This window comes from Camponotus floridanus, unplaced genomic scaffold, assembly GCF_003227725.1.
Source record: "Camponotus floridanus strain SB8 unplaced genomic scaffold, Cflo_v7.5 scaffold27, whole genome shotgun sequence".
In the NCBI taxonomy this organism is placed as follows: Eukaryota; Metazoa; Arthropoda; class Insecta; order Hymenoptera; family Formicidae; genus Camponotus; species Camponotus floridanus.
Window position 1 is genome coordinate 1,853,997 of NW_020229403.1, and position 19,409 is coordinate 1,873,405.

General features: G+C 35.4%; 1 protein-coding gene across 2 annotated transcripts; it reads left to right on the forward strand.

Annotated features, from left to right (window-relative positions):
• Positions 1 to 1,936: 1,936 nt before the first annotated feature.
• LOC105251491 (tubulin-specific chaperone cofactor E-like protein) lies at positions 1,937 to 18,926 on the forward strand. 2 transcript variants are annotated; one of them, XM_011258347.3, is made up of 7 exons: positions 1,937 to 2,221; positions 12,111 to 12,721; positions 12,908 to 13,310; positions 14,957 to 15,126; positions 15,326 to 15,434; positions 15,654 to 15,758; positions 16,110 to 18,926. In XM_011258347.3, exons 2-7 carry the CDS (start codon positions 12,123 to 12,125, stop codon positions 16,257 to 16,259), a joined length of 1,536 nt encoding a protein of 511 aa, XP_011256649.1. In that variant the 5' UTR covers positions 1,937 to 2,221; positions 12,111 to 12,122; the 3' UTR covers positions 16,260 to 18,926. The 2 variants fall into 2 exon arrangements, with proteins under 2 accessions (XP_011256649.1, XP_025265277.1); XM_025409492.1 differs by lacking the exon at positions 1,937 to 2,221 and adding an exon at positions 10,278 to 10,725.
• Positions 18,927 to 19,409: the final 483 nt, after the last annotated feature.

Below are 19,409 nucleotides of genomic sequence, written 5' to 3' on the forward strand. Positions count from 1 at the left end.
TTAACATCAAGTAAATTAAATTAACAACAACTGAATTGTATAACGTAGAAAGTACAGACGAAGACTTTCCGATTTCTCTCAATCTATTCGATCATCATTCAGTCCTTTGTGATGATTGAAATAATATATAATAGTAATAATCCCTTGCAAACGAAGAAATATGGAATGCCTCTGAAACATCTCTGATTTTTAACTTACAAACATATATGTATATGTATGTATGTGTAACATAATGTACCTATATAAGAATTTTATAGGTATCTATCACTTTAATTGTATAACCTATAATTAATAATAATGATTATACATGAGTAACAAGACAAACAGCAGAGACATTTCAAGAGAATTCTTCGGTGTGTACAATAATTTATAAATGTGAGAAAGAGAGAGAGAGTGTGATAAACATTTTTGAAAACAAAGTAAGTGTAACACACTGTTAGAGAGTTGATGGTACCGATGATAAATCTATGTAAAAAAATTCTATGCCTCGACAGATAATATAATATAAGGCTGAAGGATGATAATTAACGACATATAAAGTTGTATCTTCCCGGCAACAGTAATTTTACAATCGTGTTGCATCTCTGTTTATGTTCATGTCTATCAGTTTTCTTCGTATTTAGAAAATTGAAGCAAAGCATTTTGAAAGTGTTAATCGTCCTTAATTGTTAAACTGATATTCAATAACATGATTGATAAGTGTGTATGGTAGGGGATGAAAAGATATATAGCATTACAAAAATTATAATAAAAATGTAATAAAGTATATAACGGGATAATTCTACACGCTGACGTCGTCACTGATACTCTATAATAAAAAAGTTAGGAATATAAAAAAATACACAGAATAATGAGATAAAAAGTCTCCATGCCAACGCTGATTGTCCGCTTTCCTCTCAATAGTAATTACATTCACATTGCTTCCGGGAAATGTCATACGTCAAAATTTTTTGTATGCAGTATAACTTTTTTTTTCATTCTCTCTCTTGACCTTCTTTTTCTACATTATAAATTATATAATCCATTCAAGCATATGTGTTCAACTATGTATTCGCGCGAAACATTCTCCTAATCTTCATATTTCCGTAAGTACAAGATAAGACGATAAGACAAGTACGTTAAATACATAGACATTTCCGACATAATTTTTTAAGTAATCTGTTTCTAGCGTAGCTCTGTCTTTTTCTAATTTAACATTTATATTTTTGCGCGACTTTGAATTTAACGATATATTTTTTACATTTCTAAAAATATGTAGATTACTATTAAAATATGTACATTATTATGTATTTATATGCACCAACATCTTATACATTCAAGCTAATTCAAAGTAAAATACATATACATCATGTGCGCTTTACTTTAACAAAATTGAGATTTTATACGTAATTTTGAACGTGTGTATTTTCTCGCGTGCATCAACGAATGCAGGCAAATTAGTTGGTTTATTTTCGACGCAAAATTATTTAAGACTTTGATATCAAAAAATTGGAAATGCAAATTTTCTAAAGATTGATGTCGGGGATCATGAAAAAGTACAACAAATATCGCTAAAGAAAATTATTCCCAGACCTCTTGCAATTCAGAATTTAAAACTGCAAAGCCTCTATATTTAATTCGCCGTGTAGCTGGAAGGATTCGATTGACGTTTGACATTTTTTTCATGTATCTCCTGTTTCGAGCTACAGCTCCAAATTCGGAGCTCATTAGAAGCGCACGGAAGAGGAGCCAGACACCCTCCCGCGTTCGCAGTTTAAAGGCGACTGGCGTATGCGCGATGCGCGTCGCGTCATCGGCCGTTCTCCAGCTCCAGCAGCGGACCACGTGACCGCGAGCGCGGGCACCGCGCATGCGCGATGCGGTCAATATTATTGTACGGACGGCCGCCGCCGCGCCGCCACCTCCACCGCTCGGCCGCTCAGCTGTTTCTGTTTACTAAACAAAGGAGCCAGTCCAACGCTGGATGGCGAACGGCGCGTTCGCGCGCGACGTCACTCGTCCTCCACTCGAGAAATCGACGACGCACGTTCGAGTCCGCGCGACGCCGTGAAGTTGTCGACGCGACGATCACGGAACCGAAGCATCTCCCTCGTCGAATCGAATGCGTAGGAGATAACGCATCGCGCGTGTGTGTCTGCGCGCGAGCGCGCGACGCGTGTGCCTGTGTACCTGTGTATCCGCGGATGTGACGTTTTAACCATCAAGGGCGACCTGCGAAGCAGTAAGTAGATGATAGAGATGACGCGAGTCGCGTTCGGGTTCTGTCTGATCCTTGACCCGATTCGACTTCCCGAGATTTTTGCGAACGATATCTCTCGCGCGAAAAAAATACAGGAACTCGCGCGCCCTGCGCCAATCGCGGAAGTCGTAACGCGATCATCGCGCTCGTCACGCTCGTGTGACACGCACGCAACAATCACACGATCGTTTTACTATACTATGCGCATTTAGTTTAGATATCAGGGTCGTTTTGGCGAAAGAGCGCGCGCGCGCGCGCGCGCAAGAGAGAGAGAGAGAGAGAGAGAGAGAGAGAGAGAGAGAGCCTCGGCAAAAACGACTCCTGGATTCGAATATGGAGTTGATTGTCGATACCGCTCGATGGATAAGACTCGGAAGCTTGTTCCTCGCGCGTTACCTCGGATACCCGTGCTTTCCTAGGAAGCTATCGGGTTTTGCTGATTACACATCCGTCGAGCGGTATCAACAATTAGATCTAATTGTAAGATGCCGTCCGGAAGCGATGTGGAGCTCACCTTGCTCTACAGGGTGATTCAGTTAATGCTAGCAATTCTCATGTTTTTTGTTTTTTTTCAGTGAAGTGGTAACAATGAAATGATGAGAGAGTTGTGCGAAATTTATCAGTTATATAATTATTGTCGCGTATGTAGGAAAGGGATGTAAACATTTTAAAATGTCAAAATGAAATGTAGAAGACTAGTCATTTCCTTTCCGTACAAAATTTGTAGAATGGAAAATTATTTCTTCGTATATTTAAGAACACACGATCTATCAAGTCACTTTCACGGAAAAATAAATAAATAAATAAATTTTTCATCTTCTTTTGAATTTTAATTCGTAATAATATGAAACATGACAAAATGTTAATTTTCCGATACTTGTCATTTATATTTTTTTATTGTTATGTTTTATAGAATAATCATCCTGTTTTGCATAATGGGCTTGGCTACCGCCAGACAGCAGATCGATTGTACTGTTTCCGGCGCAGAATAGCTTTATTTTTATTCATTATTTTTATTCATTATTTTTATTCATTAAATCGAACATTATTTTATTTATCAAAATTAAAACGTTTTTTTGTTTGCGTCTTTTATTTAAAATTTCTCGGCCATTTTGCAAAATCAATTTATTATTTTCAACAGTCACTTCATTGTATCGAATTATTCAATATTGATATAAATCGCTCAATAACGCAGAAAAAACTTGGCGAAATATTGCGCGATGTTTAAATGAGATAGAAAGTAGACGCCTACGGTCTAGCTGAAAAATATCGCGACGTTTTAATAGTTCATAACTCCCGAGAAGTGTGTTCCATAGATAACTCGTAGCTTGTTGTCGGTCTTTACTCGCGCCATTGCACTTTAGCGCAACTTGCGCAACTTTCAGCGAACGCGCCTACTGGCAAGAGCGCCTCCGAACGCCCGATCGTCGATTGCGCAATCGGATTCCAACGTGTCAGCGGTGCTCCCCGCGGCCGCGTTTTATTGTCTAGCGAATTTTACGATTGTGCACTTTCGCACAAAGAGCGTGTTCTGTCACCGCGCAATAACCTTGGTAAGCAAGGTCGAGATGGGAAAGATTCATACGCAATTCGGATTTCGCACAACTCAATTCTAATGCGATTCGGAGCAATACGGATTTTAATTGGGAGAAAAAAAAAACAAACGTTTGTTTTATTACAAAAGTGTATGATGTCGCGCGAAATGAATTGCGAAATGCACGAACGGGACATAGGAAAGGGGAATTTATTCTCTTTTATGTTATTTAAGAACGATTATTTAAGACGCAGTTTGCTTATTATTTCTCCGATTAGATTTTATCTCTAAAAGAAACGAGGATAGTTGCCAAGCTCTTGCGATAAGTGCAAATTATTTTGACATTTCCAGCGCAATCGATGGCGCATCGTTTCGAAACGCGCAGTCGACTTGAGACACGCTGGAGATTTAATCAGTTTCACGTCCCATTGACAGCAGTCCTTTCATTCCCGTTGATTTAACGCTTTTATGCAACAAAGTCTATCCTCGCGGCACGATTAAACAACTTTTCGCACGTAATTTCAATCGATTTCAAGATACATTATGTAAACGAGAGGAGAGATTGTGCATGAGAGACACGTTTAGACACCAGAGCCAAAGTTTACGAGGATCTTCAGTGCATTCGATCGCTAAAAATACGTCGCAGTTGCATTACTATATCGCGTTATCGATCGTCAGGTAGAAATCAAGCAGGTACCTCGTAGATTTCTCGATGCGCGCTCATGTGAGTCTCTGTAAATCCTTCTCTCATTTAGGATCTCTCTTTAAACATTCTGCCATCTTTTGCTCAATCTCGCATGTGTAAAAAGAAAATATAAATATTGCAAAATGTATCCTTTCCTCGAGATCGCAAAGTTATAAGCGAAAACGATACTGTATGTATGATTGGCCTATGAGATAAATTTTATATCATAAAAATTTCACAGAAATCAATAATAATTCGATTGCTCGTAAAATGTTGAAAATCCTTAGTAAATAATGCCAAATAAAATGTATGTGTGTATCCGGGATGTATGATTGAATCCGTTTATTATCAATAAACAAATCCGATCTGAACAAATTGCTAAGTTTAATTAAAGCAATAAATTTCATTAGCGGGCGCATTAAATAAATCTTACGCACTGATACAATTATTTTCCGCTTACGGTTGCGTGACTGCAAGATTTTCCACCGGATGAATATTTTCATGAAACTTCCCTTTGCTTATCGCGATAAAGAAAGTGGATTCCGTGCAATTTCATTTTGTCTACTTGGGCACTCTATGGAAAGCGTTTGTTTATAATTGCAGCACTGAGCGGATGTAAAGAAAAATCTGACGGATAATGAATATAATAGATGAAAATAAGTCGAATAATAATAATAAGATAAATCGATAAGATAAATCGAAATAATAATAATAATAATAATAAGGTAAATGGAACACATTATCAGAGAATTGTTAGCAGAAATAATACATTGTTAAATATGTTTTGATATCCACGAGATATGTGCAACTATCTGTATTTTTATTCTTATTTTCTTTTGTTTTTCTTATATATATTTCATGCTATTGCATGAGAATGTTTCGACATTTTGATAAAGACAAATCTATAATGTATATAATGTATGAGAATTCACAAAGGCAATGTTTGATCTTAAAATTATCGAAATTTCAATCGGAAAATTATCAAAAATTATCTGATTTTATAAAATTTAGAGTTTAATCAGAGCTCTCAAAGATTTGGATGGTTCCTAATTTATTTTTTTAATGTTTAGTAACTTTTGCATCGTAGGAATAAATCGCTGTTAAAATTCGCAGCTAAGAGTGCTGTTTTGTGAAAGGGTGAGTTCCCTGCATTATATATAGTATTCTAATGCACACCAAGTGTTTCGAAATACAGCATAGTATTTCAACTGCAAATAAATATTTTATATTAAATTTACAGAGACGACAAAAAGAAATTTCATTTTTCAATTAGCCTTGATTTCGTATTTTAACTTTAACTCGTATTAGTTTTAATTTAAGCGAAAGTATATAATGTTAAAAATTTTTAAATCATTCTCTCTATCTCTCTTTCGCTCTTTCTTTCTCTCTCTAATTACATCGAATCACGATCATCAAATCTTCTCTGAAAAGAAACGGAATTTTAAATTTATCGAGAGATCTGACTATGAAAAATTGCGCAGTAGCTTTATGACACATCTGTATATTTCCTCTTGCCGCTTTCTCACACACATCAATTTAATTGCCATGCGCCGATGCGAGACGCGTTTTTTAAGAATGAAACGGCAGGCAAAGAGGAAAAGAGAAGGAGAGATTATTATCTGATTATATATATATATATATACATATGGTGGATATTTCCAGTAGTGCATCTGTGAGATAAGCGGAATTACTTATCGCTTCGCTTGATTGTCGTATCATTAATAATCGCATCCATTGCGCTTGTAAAACTTTTCAAAAAAATTAGTATTTTAATTCGGTCTTTTATAAAAAGCTATCAATTTTTTATACATACGTGCAAATCTCCTTTATAAACATATTTTTTGCTTACGGTGATTGATTATCTCAATATGTTTCCGAAACTTGCATTATTATTTATCCGAGGAATTTATTTTATATTCAAAAATTAATTTTCATCTTTGATCGTTCCGTTATCTTTATATATATCGTCTGCATCATTTATAGTTCCAATCAAAGTTCCATAAAATGTTTCGCCGTTAATTTTAATTCGCTCCTGAATTAGGCGCGCATTTAATATAGTTTTACGCAAATTAAAAGGCAACGAAAATATATATTTATATTTATTTATATTTATATTTATATTTATATTTATATTTATATTTATATTTATATTTATATTTATATTTATATATTATTTATATATTATTATAAATATATGTGTCGTCGCACTCAACGCTAATGTCTATATACATATACATCGTCACACACAATGCTATCGGGTAACCTTGAGCAAAGTGAGTAATATTCCGTCGACACGGCACGAGACATTGCATTTGCGCTGCATTTGCGCAGCGAAAAGCAAACTTTCGTCAACGTTACTTCATCGGATTTTACACGTGAAACGGAAAAGCAAAGCCTCCGTCGTTTCGCTCCGATGCACGTTCGGCGCTTTTGATTTCTCCGTCGCTTTTTCGCGGCCGGTGAAAGGCATTGTGCGCCACGTAAGGAAAGCTCCAATCTTGCCTAATCTGTCCATTTCCTACTTCATTTCCGCGACGCTGGAAGACAAAAGAAGAAGAGAGAGAAGGCGACACGCAATGTTTGTCACGCTCCGAAGCTCCGAGAGTGATAAATATCGTCGTCTTTCTCTCTCTCGTTCTTCAAGATTCCTTTTTACAAACGTCTTATAGATTACCAGTTTATTTTACTCTGACATTTGCAGTTTTGCACACAATGACGCTTTGTCTATTATATAGGAAATAATTTGAATAAAACCGAGGTAGGGTGAGCTGTTGAGGTTTGCTGAGGAGTTGAGCAAAGTATAAAATTTAAACGCGAAAAATAAACATTCACCAAAACCTTCTGTTGCGATTCAACCTCGATTCCATTTTTAAATTTCGAAGACTTATCGCCGGGACTCATCGTTAAATGCGCACTTGAATTTATCGTACCTTGTTGGCGCTTGTATTGAGGCCTTGAGTCTGTGGAAGCATGAAAGTGATTGAAGGATAAATCAGCTTGAAAATCCTACATCAAACAGTTTTGCAATTAATTACGCAAATATATGAAATTAAAATACCTCCGTAAAATATATAAATTAAAAATGTTGTAATTATAAAATAATAAATTATAAAGGAATAGCAAATATGGCAGCTAAAAAAAGCAGATCTTATTCATTTTCTTACAATTTGGAAAACAATTGTCAAATTTCTTGTCAGAATGGATTTTGCTCGAATTGCCATATTTTTTTTTTTAAATAAAACCTTGGAGGACCATAAGTGCGAATTTTTTTTAAAGAAGGAAGGTCGGCCGTCTTTTCTGATGCTCGAGCATATAAACAGCATCACGATTGACCCACTGCGCCGCCAATTCTATTTGACATTTCGTAATCGTCATCACTGTCGTATATTTAGCGTTACGTTACGCGTAGCTGGCCACGCAAGAGAACGGGACGCACGGCTCACTTTAATGCTTTCAAGCCTCGCGGCTCAGCTGATTGCCAGCTGCAACCCGTCTCTATCCGTGCTATATGCCTGTCAATGTTTCCTCGTCATGTTCTTTCCTTTTGCATGAACAACAACACGATAAATCGCTAACTCTGTTGGAAGGTTGATAAATTAGCTTGGAGTTATTTGTTTTCACATCGCGTAATATAAAATAAATAATTTTTATTATGTGCAAAGTATACTTATATTCTGGTGTCATATATGATACCATGATGATATTTGTTTATTTAATTAAGTCGTGTATTTGGTAAGAAAATTTTCGCTCTGTAAACTCTGTAACTTTGTAGCTCTTTAATTCTTTCTTTTTTTCGCTCTTCGCTCTTTCTTTTTTACTCTACACTCTACTTTCTTTTTACAGTGCTACATAGCTTATAGAGATACAGCGTTATAGAGCATTTTTACTAGAATAGACCCATAATATTTTAACGTATATTTTTGTTTCTCTCGAAGCAACAAATTTCGCTTCGAATTTCGGACTTCGCTTTCAGATGTCGTAGTATGAAATATAAATATTCTCTTATCGTATAAATCGGAACACATCGGCAACCAGCGTGAAATTACGTAGAGAGTGAATCTTGGTTCTTTACAATTGTATTCGATTTCCGTAATTTGTACAAAAGCTATTTGTCTAAATCCATGGCATCCTCACTCTTACTTTTCTCTACTTTATCGCCAGTCGCGAACGTATTGTATGTCTAATTTGTAAATGATGTGATTCCGCAAGCGAGTTTGAAATCGAAATCGAGCGTTCCGCTTAAGAAATTCATAATTATCATCATTTATAAATTCGTACGTAAAAATAATAATGTATGCTCTTCTCCGCAAAAACTCTTCCTTTCGTCTAACTAAGGTGCTCATTCATAAAAAAAGATGTTACAGCTTGCATTTTTCGCGGAGTAATTGTGTCTACTGCTTATTTTCATCAGGTGAAAAATTCATCCATCGCATGCTTATTATAAATAATACACAGTAAAAAATTGTGCGTCCATATGTTAAAGTTTTTTTGTGTTACACGTTTTGATTAGTACTTTAATGTAAAATTAACATACATTTCATAGGTTCTTAGAAATGGAATATTATTTTGAGTATTTTTAACATAATCATTTTAAACAATCAACATGTCTCAAAGTCAGTTTAACATTCTAAGAAAAGTTAAAGTGAAATCTGAATCTTCAAATAATCTTGAACTTTGACATACAAAATAATCAAATTTACTAAAATCAAATGTTTCTATTACAAATAATTTAAGTTAAAATAATTAGTATTATATATTAATGTCCTCAAAATTCTTTACGAGTTATTGCAACTATTTTTTCATGTAATTTTTAATTAATTTATATGTTACTTTTACTTTACACTTAAAGTCACGATAACAAAAAATAAATATAAAGTATTGTGTCAATTAATATTTTGAGTTTATCAATAATTATCATATGACGAGCGAGTTATTTTGACTTAAAATTTAGAGTGGACTTTCTGGGACATGTGAAAAGTGTTAAAGTTAACATTTTATTTTTTTACTGTGTATCTGCGCGCATCGACGTCGTTGACGTAGCTTGCAGAAATTCGTCTCGCGAAAGAAGACGAAAATCTAGAGCACAATTCCCAGATGCAGAAACGTGCCCACTGACCGTGCCCGGACTTTCCCGGACTATCGCGTCGAGATGGAGCAACACGCGCCTCCGACTTTAACGTGACGCGCAATGCAGTGCACGGTTTTGTGCTTCTAGGCCTCTCTCTCGTTCGTAGAGCGGAGAAAGTTAATTTCGCATGGCCGTTGAACCGATATCGCCGCTATTACGTAGGAGAGCCGACGCTTTTAGAGACCGCGATTTATAACACTTACTTGTAGGTGGGTCCTGGTCGTCGATCGACGACGCCGCTGGAGTCGGCTGATCGAAACCAGAGCATCCCGAATTAACTCTGCGCGATCCGATACACGATGTGGGCCTCGCACATTTCGCTCATTTCCTCTGGTTAGGCTGAGCGCAAACAAGCGTGTCCGAATTTCCGCTGCACGAGTCGCTCAAGTTTTTCATATAATTTCCATTTCGTTTCTAATAACGCGTAAAACGTGATTTTCTCCGGGGGCTACGTCCTTGTTCTTGTTTCGGATTTTCTTCTCGTTAAACTTGTGCGGTTTCGTACTTTCTTTTTCTGGAATAATAAAATTTAATTGAGCGCGAATAAAATCTTTTAGAAAAATTGCGAGAGCTGAAGGAAAAGCTGAGGAAAAAAGTAATTTGTCCGTCTCATCCGCCTGTCGCGAATGAATATTTATAGAGTGCGAAATTTGCATCGCGATTATGCGGGAATTGTTCTCCACTGTATTTTTCATAATGTGTACAGGCGTACAGCAACTATAAATTAATGGAATACTCTGAAATGTGCGACGCGTTGTGATCGTAATGGCCTTCTTACGTAAACGCTAGTGCAATTTGACGTGCGCCCAACAAAAGTGAATGGTCTTTTACATGTTACATGTCATCCGATCGACGTAACACAGTCTTCCGTCTTTTGCCAGCGAATTCGGAGAATCTCCAAAGTACCTCGTGTAAACTCTGCATCTATATCAAGTTTATCGATCTTACAATTTCGCAGAATATGTAAGATACTAGATATCACGCAACGAGAAGCGTCTTCTTGCTCCTGTCAAGATCAGGGCAAGTCGAAATGTCACGATATGCCGAAACTGTGCCGGACGCTACACTTTCGCGAATACAAATGCAACAGTCACTCTCTTCGGTCTAATAAATAATACAATTGTGGATATTAAAGTCAGGTACGTATATCGTGTTGTGCGACACGTGGAAGGCGGTTAAATCGCGGTCGTCATGCATAGTGAAGACGCGACCGAATGGGCACGTATATAGCACGCATGTAGAAAGACATTTATCGCTGATTGTAGATGTGGTAATCGGGCTACGTATTAATAATCGTGCCGTATAATAGATTTAAAAGTTCGCCCAACAATTACTGTTGCATAGCGAATCGTCGCTGCGCTCGAGAAATCGCGATGAAAAGTCCTTGACAACTTTTCCTACAGCATGATATTAATCGAATTAATGACTTCGAAAATTAAGCCTGAGTTCAAGAACAAAGGCAGTATTCAATATCAATATTGAACATTTAATAGTTTACCAATAATTAATTTAAAGTTTAATATCAATAATTAATTTAAAATAGAATTAATTTTTAAATTAAATTAATAATTTATAAGCTATTATATTATATTGTCACAATCTTATATATTTAATAACGAAAATTTAATTAATTTTTATTTCTCTTGATATACGATTAATATCTGAATATATAATATTGTGAACAGAAACTATGATATCTCTAAGTTGACTTGGTGCATTTTTTCTAATATAATAATTTCTGAAATATGTTTCTTTCATAAATCCTGTGTATATTAAAATTTTAAAAATAATTAAAAGTGTCTATGATATGTCTTTATCAGAGTCCGATCCGTCTCAATCTTTAGGGATCACAAATGGACATGATTTTTCAGTCCCCTCCTCTTTCATAGATTTTATCTTCAAAATATTAAAATATTTTAATATTAAAATATTAAAATATTAAAATATTTTTTTTTTATATTTGTGCAACGATAGTTAATTATTCCTCTTTTACCGGGAACGATCTCTCTCAGGGTCTTTTCGCTCCGATAGACAAAACAGATTCAGATTCGTTCCGAGTTCTCTCATCGCGTGCGACGCGTGGGCGAGCCGCGTGCAATCACGAGGAATCGTTTTGTGTCGACTACCCGGAGAACCGGTACCGGTTCTCAGTCGCTGCGCAAAAAGACAATGGCGTGACCTTAGCGGATATGGTGAGACCAGATTCTAACGTGTCTCGAGGATGACCGGCTCGAAGGTTTTTCCTTCTCCCTTTTTTTCCTCTTTCTGCGGTGTCACTTTGTTTTATTGAGCCAATAGTGTGCGTATTCACTTGTATTTTATTTCTCATTCAGAGGAAAAAATTTATTTTCAAATAACTCAAATCTCTCCTATTCTTCTTCAATTTTATCGTTTCTTCTTTAAATAGCCACAATTGATATATTAATATAATTGAAAGCTCCATTTTCTTTCTCTAACACAAGCCTCAAGTATTTTTATATCAATGTATTGCAAGTGTCAAAAATAAACTTGTAAATTTCCTCAGAATGCTGTAAAAATGCCGTCGTTGCTGGAAGCGCTGGAGCTAAAGTACGGCAGCTCGACAACGGACTGCTCGTTGACGGATGATGAAGCGGAGTCCGGCTCGCCCAAGGCCGCTCTATCAGTGAGCATCTTCATCCCCAAGAAGTCGCCGCGACACACGGTGCCGGCGCTGTTGGTTCTCCAGGACTGCGATATCGAATCGGCGGGCAACGATGCCGAAAAGCTACGTAGCAAGTGCAAGAACGTCGAGGAGCTTGATCTGGCGCAGAACAAACTGTCGCAGTGGACGGAGGTGTTCGGCATCCTGCAACACATGCCCAAGATCAAGTTTGTCAATCTCAGTTTTAACTGTCTCGCGGAGGTGCTGGACGTCAAGCACGGTAACTACGATCTTCTGAGGAATCTCGTGCTGAACGGCACTAGGGTGTCCTGGTCGACGGTGCAGGGACTCGTGCGGCTTCTACGGAACCTGGAGGAGCTCCATTTGTCGTTGAACGAGTACAAAACGGTGGATCTCGATCATCAGAAGCCGGAGAATGTTAACCCGGCGCTGAAGAAGTTGCACTTCACCGGCAATCCGGTAGAAATTTGGAACGAAATTTCCAAGTTGGGGTAAGTTTTCTTTACAATGAAGAGAAAATTATTTATAATATAATTATACTGTACAAAATCCTTTTATCCACATACAAAATACAATTAATATATTAATTATCATTGTTTCAAGATCTCTTAATATTCAAATATAATACAATTGCTTGGTTCGATCTCTTATTGTACATATATATATATTTTTTTTAGATATGTATTTCCAAATCTGAAGAGTCTTGTCCTCGCTGAGTGCCCAATCAGATCGCTCGCTCTGGAGGAAAATCGGAATTTGCCGTCCGAGAACGACCGACGAGCGAAGGAAGAGGATCACGGGCAGGATAATGAGAATATGAATCATTTAGATGCAGATGAGCACACGTCGTCGACGGAGGAAAAGGGAAATAGGATATTCGAGAGCAAGGTCAACTATGATAGATCCGAATCGGAGTCGGAGTCCCACGGAACGACTGTCAGGTCGCCCCACGATCCCTTCAGGATGCTGAGGTTCTTGAACGTAAATGGTACCCTGTTATCGACCTGGGACGAGGTCGAGAGGCTTGCCAGATTCCCCGCGCTCAAATCACTTAGGATTCAAGGATGTCCGCTTTTCGAGGTAAGTGACTTTTTCTCTTCCGACGATCAAAGATTGGCAAGTCTTAAATCACCGCTCGCCGTTTGGGAAACGTTTCGATTGATGCATTTCGATGCCACGTTTCACTCGTCCATTAAAGACCGGATGCGATTTCACCTCTGAAATGCACAATTCACTTCTTCTTCTAGCTTTTCTAAATGAATATTATATACGTAATATAATTACAAATGAAATATCTTCATATGTTGTCTATAAAAAATAAAATTAATTTTTTGAAGGAATAGAAATTAATTCTAACAGGAGATAATTATAATACACGGAATAATATCAGTTTTTAACCATGTGTTAGAACAAAAGGCAAAGTTATGTTCTTTGAAGTAACGCAAAGCAAGTTTATTCCATGAACCATTAGAGCAAATATACGAAATATGATATGGTACGGAAATTATTTGAAGCGTAGGGTTATTTTCACCCTCTCAAAGTGCGTCTCTCAACATGTTTAATCTAAGCTCGACGATAGACAGATTAGAGACACATGTCTAATTTCTGACATCACAAATGCAACAGTTGTTTGTGATTATGTGAAATATGCATGTTCTAGTAAGCTCGAAGAGATCTCTCCGCGTGGATGTAGAGCAATTGAGTCTTGGCACCTGCTCAAATAGGCTTATAGATTAATTTAACGCGAGTTTCAAAAACAAGTTTTTTGAAATAAATTCTATAAACGCATCTTGTGCTTTCTATATGAATTAAGAGATTATACGAAAGATATTCGCTCTTTTGTATTTTATACAACGAAAGAGCCTGGTTGCTTTACATGTCGGAATTAGAATAAAATAGTTTAACATATGACGGTGCCAATTAATACGACACGTAACATGGTAACCTTCAATTCAACCATTGACAACCAGTTTTATTATGGAATGTGGTTTCTATTCTTAAGTTATCGACTATAAGTTATCGTCTATAATTACGATTGCGAATATATTACGAAGGTATAACTATTTCAAATTATTTATAATTGATCTAAAATTCATATCGTTGATAATGTTATCCAAATTTGAATTATTATTTTAAACATATGGATCTTCTTCATTATTCATTATTTTTTTATTTCTGAATGCTTTTTATACTATCATTTTCCTTTCATTAACTTATTATTTCATACTATAAATTTCATTTTCAAAACATAAATAGTGACAGAAAAATTAAGATATTTATATAATATTTATATAATATTTATATAATATTATTTACATAATATTTATATAATATTTATATATTATTTATAATATATATTTATTATAAATATTTATATTTATATTTATATAATATTATTTATATAATTATTAAAAATATAATATATTATATAATATAATATTAATTATATTATATATTAATTATTAAAAATTAAATAATATTACTTATATTATTTCATTTTTTTAAATGCAAATATATATACATCTGGAATTTTTATATTAATTTTTCTTTTTGTTCTAATTAATATGTATAGTGTGTTATATAGCTATATATACAGCAAATATTATATATGTACAGCAAATTTTTTACAAATTGTATGTATTTATATAGCAATCGATCTGTACGAATTTTTATTCATCAATTTTTATTCATTTTATTATTTTTTTATATTTCTTTTTTAATATCAGAGCCCTCGAGAATACACAGAACACGAGAGACGGCAGCTACTAATAGCTCGATTGCCAAACGTCGAGACTTTGAACGGCGGCGGCGTGATATCGTCCCAGGAACGCGAGGATGCCGAGAGGGCCTTTATACGTTATTACATGGATAAACCGGAAGCTGATCGACCTGAAAGGTGAGTCTCGAAATGGTTGTTTTTCCCTCGATAAGCAAGGTGATTGCTCCGAATGAAGCTCTTGTACGTTATAATTCTGGTTTTCCCGCGAGTCGTTGCGATTCTAATTTCGCTCGAGCCTATTAGAGTATTCTCGTTTCACGGCCGCCGCTCTTTCCGCCAGAGACGCCCCAACTTGACCCCCTTCTTCAATTTTCAGATATTCCGAGCTCGTGGCTATTCACGGAAAGTTGGACCCCTTGGTGAACGTGGATCTGACACCGGAGAAAAGGGTCAAGGTCACGTTCACTTACGGAGATCTTGTCGAGGTATTTAATTTCGTGTCAAATTTCGTCACACTTTACATAGACGTGTCGTATTAAAAAGCAAAACTTGCAACTTGGAAATTGATTTAATCTTTTTCATCTAGGAATTGTTCTTAATACAATTAAGTGCGAAGATTGTGTAAATTTGTATTCGCGATACGCATAAAAAATATTCTGCATCAGACACTATATACTTCAGTTACACATGATTCATTCCTTCAGGTACGATCGGTGGATGTATATAGAACAGTATTCGAATTAAAAACCAAATTGGAAAGTATGGTGAAAATTCCTGCCAACAGAATGAGACTCTTTTATGTTGACCAGGTGAGCCATTTCGTCCTAAAATATTAATTAAACGTTTTTAATATTATTTTCGCAGAACGTTTGGTTCCTTGACCGTTCCTTTGAGAAACCCGAAGTCGCGATATAAATCTCCGATATAAGTCCCTTCATTTGATTCTTTTATCCTGGAATCATCGCTTAAAATTTGTAATTTCCTGTGAAAAATATTTTCCGAAATATTAGTAATAAGGTATGAAAATTTTTCAGCGTTCAACCCTATGTAAAATTTTGCCAATTATTAAAAACAACATGTTTATCTTATCACTTACGATAAGATCGCAAATAGATAATTATATTACATAACAATTTTGAAAAATGTGTTCGATATTTTAGGTAATGAAGGCGCAATACGGACCGGAAGAAATGCTGTATCCGAATAAGCAGCTCTATCGATACAACATTAGAAATGGCGACGAGATCATCATCGACAGCAAACTGAATCGATTCGCGTCAACGTCTTCAACTTCTTCCATTCGTTCTTGAAGATCAACACGCGAATCAAGCGGTATTAAAGAAATCTAATAGCTCTTCGAGTTTTTTGATCTCTTACTTATTGCTTCGCGATGCGTTTATTACTAAATTGTAATAATCCTATCGATACAGATCGATAGAGAAATACCGGTTTTCATGATCGCATTTATTAACGTTGCAGATCTGATAACCGAAAACTATTATAATCGGTGAAAGACGATTCAGAAACACTTCTTTGCATGGAGGTATATATGAACTAACAATTTAGAAGAATTGCAAATATTCAATGTTGTATTATATTGCAAATATTTCAGAAATAATAACTGATGCAATCATGAATTGGCGAATTAATATCGAGTGAAATTTTTAAGATACAAAGTATCTCTTTAAAAAAAAAGACATTTTTCCGAAAACTACTATGAATTATCGCGGTCAATACATTTTGATCGCAGCAAAGTCTTCTGACGCTGTTATAGATAATTATTTATCTGTATAAGAAACTCGTTCATCGTCTCGATGTATGAACTTAACCGCTACTAACGAGTCTGGCGCATATAGAAAATAATTGTTTCCAGTGTATACATGTACACTTAGATAAAGTAGATGGTCGTCGATTTGTAAGTTTTCTTTTAATGTAGAATATAATTTTCGTCTGTTGTAGGCGACAAAATGTAATGGGAAAGTAGGCGACAAAATGTAATGGGATTGTACATAGTCAATATTTCAATTTCCAGCCAAATTCGATGTAGCTACAATACGCGAGCTTCAAGGGAGCTTACCTTCTTATTTATCGTTGTTCGATTTAGGGGATCATAGGGACTCGCGCGTATAGGGAAAATATAATTTACGTGGATTATGTGACGTGTTTACATAAATTTTAAGATAAAATGCCAACACGACTGTGACGAGGCGTGTTGCTATTGACGAAAAAAATGAAATATTTTTGTAGGTCAAAGTCACAGTGTTTAGCTTTAAAGAAGTATTCGTTCATAACGAACGCATTTTTTGCTCTTTGTCAAACACCGGGCAATGATAAAAGTGTTTAAACAGCACTGTCGCAGCTGTCGTTTCCGTCGCGCACGCATTTTAAGTACGAAGAATGCGTGCAAATCTTTTATGAAGGTCACTTGATATAAACATGCAAGGGGAATCTTGTGTTTAAGAGTAGTAGAATGCATCGCTGGTTCGCAAGTGTCATCCATCTATATTATCATCTTGATTTTTGAATGATCTCTGTACTTTCTCTCAAGCTGATACATTTATATAAAAACTTTTTGTTTAGCTCTACGCAAATTTGAAAGCACAAACGTCATCAGGTTTCCTCATCCAGTTTAAACGATTTAGAATTAGAATATTGCAATATTGAATTCAATACAACGTGAAGATGAAATCACGCAAAATTTACATAAAGTTAAAACTGCTTATAATTGATAATCTATTCGCAGTATGTACTTAAGTACAGATTAAATACCTTGGAACAATGTATTTTTTTTAATTCCAATGTTGAATTATAATGCAATATGAGATAATGATTGTACATTATTGCTTCGTCAAGGAGTGAACGAACGAAGATCATGTATAATACATGTATAATACTGATCACTATACAACTGAAACTAAAATCGCAAGATGAATTTCCATTGATTTTATAAATGAAAGTTGTATATAATTTTATTCGAATAATTAGAATTCTCGTCATTATCTCGATTTTCAAAAGTATGTTTTTTTCTTTGAACGCTATAATATATCTCGTTGCATTTATCTTATCTCGATTTAGGGCACAAGCGAGCTTGCGAAAAGAGAATTATTAGAACGTTGCGTTGCTTTGTTCTTTGAATCCGCCAGCACCGTGAAAATATTCAGCTACAAGCGTTAGAGAAAGAAAGCGAACAGTGTATCGAGTTTCGGTCTTCTTCACTCATAAGCAACGAAGCTTGAAGAGCCACTTATGCCTGCCTTTACGCGTATTAGTGTAACTCTGATACTTCTAACACTGCCCTGTGAATATTATGAAGTATAATTCGGGACGTGTGACAAGGCTTTGTACATAAAGAGAAACCCTAATCGAATTCTCTTGCAGCGATACAATGCTAATAAAAAAATCGCACAATTTATAATAATAATAATAATCTTTGATCAACGATTAAAGAAATATTCGTATAAAGCAAGTTTTACATATATTATATTATTATATTAGATTTGATACTCTTCTAGTTTAGCAATTCCATCAAGTGAAAAATATTTTGATGTTCGGTAACAAGAAAAAATGTGTATAAACAAAAGTGATTTCGTTCGCGATCAAGAATTCATTAATAAACACGATCGTGAATTTTTTAAGGAATCTTGCTACTCGAGAAATTCGACTAGACGTTTCTCGGAGATGGAAAAAGGGCCGCGAACCAGGAAGACATTAATTGTCGGATTCCAATGCCATTCGCATCTTGCCTTCGCGATACAATTGACACGCACAATTGACATGAATCGTTTTCGCTAACAAGACCCGACAAAGAGCGAAAACGAAAATCAATCACGAAGGAAGAACAAAGGGATTGGTAATGGAATCCCATGCTGCATGTCTAGTCTCGAAAAAAGGAACTCTGCATTATTCTCATTTTATATAATACGATCCTTTTTTTGTGCTGGCGCAAATGTACGTACTAACGAAATAAATCATTTATATGATAAATCATTCTTTAGTAATTTTTTCCTCGCTTTTTTCTCTGATGAATCTAATTAAATGATCAAAATCTGTTTTTAAATACCGCAAGAATGATAATCGAAGAGCGAATTAACATCCATGGTTATAAATCTATAATTTAAATTTATTGTAATATCTGAACATTTTTTTTGGATTTGAACAATTTTTGTAGGTAAAAATTATGCTTATATTATGCACGTATTAATTTAAAATAAAAAAGCAATTTTACATCTAAAAACTCTTAAAAATTGCGATTATTAATTGAAACAATCGAATACACTTGCAAATAAAGCATTCGAATAAAGAAATGGGACGGCGGCAGTTAATCTATAATACACGTGTTTTATTCACAACCGTTATCATAAACGAATCGGATAATAATTTTACACTTATTTAAACCCTACTATCTATCACAATGTATTTTCTGTCTTTACTTCCCTTTCGCGAATGTATAGAAATATATC

Bases quoted from the DNA above. Each gene is read 5' to 3' on its own strand.
- LOC105251491 (XM_011258347.3), top strand. From the start codon at position 12,123: ATGCCGTCGTTGCTGGAAGCGCTGGAGCTAAAGTACGGCAGCTCGACA. The intron at 12,722-12,907 runs GTAAGTTTTCTT...TATTTTTTTTAG, and splicing joins AACGAAATTTCCAAGTTGGG to ATATGTATTTCCAAATCTGA. The intron at 15,127-15,325 runs GTGAGTCTCGAA...TTCAATTTTCAG, and splicing joins GAAGCTGATCGACCTGAAAG to ATATTCCGAGCTCGTGGCTA.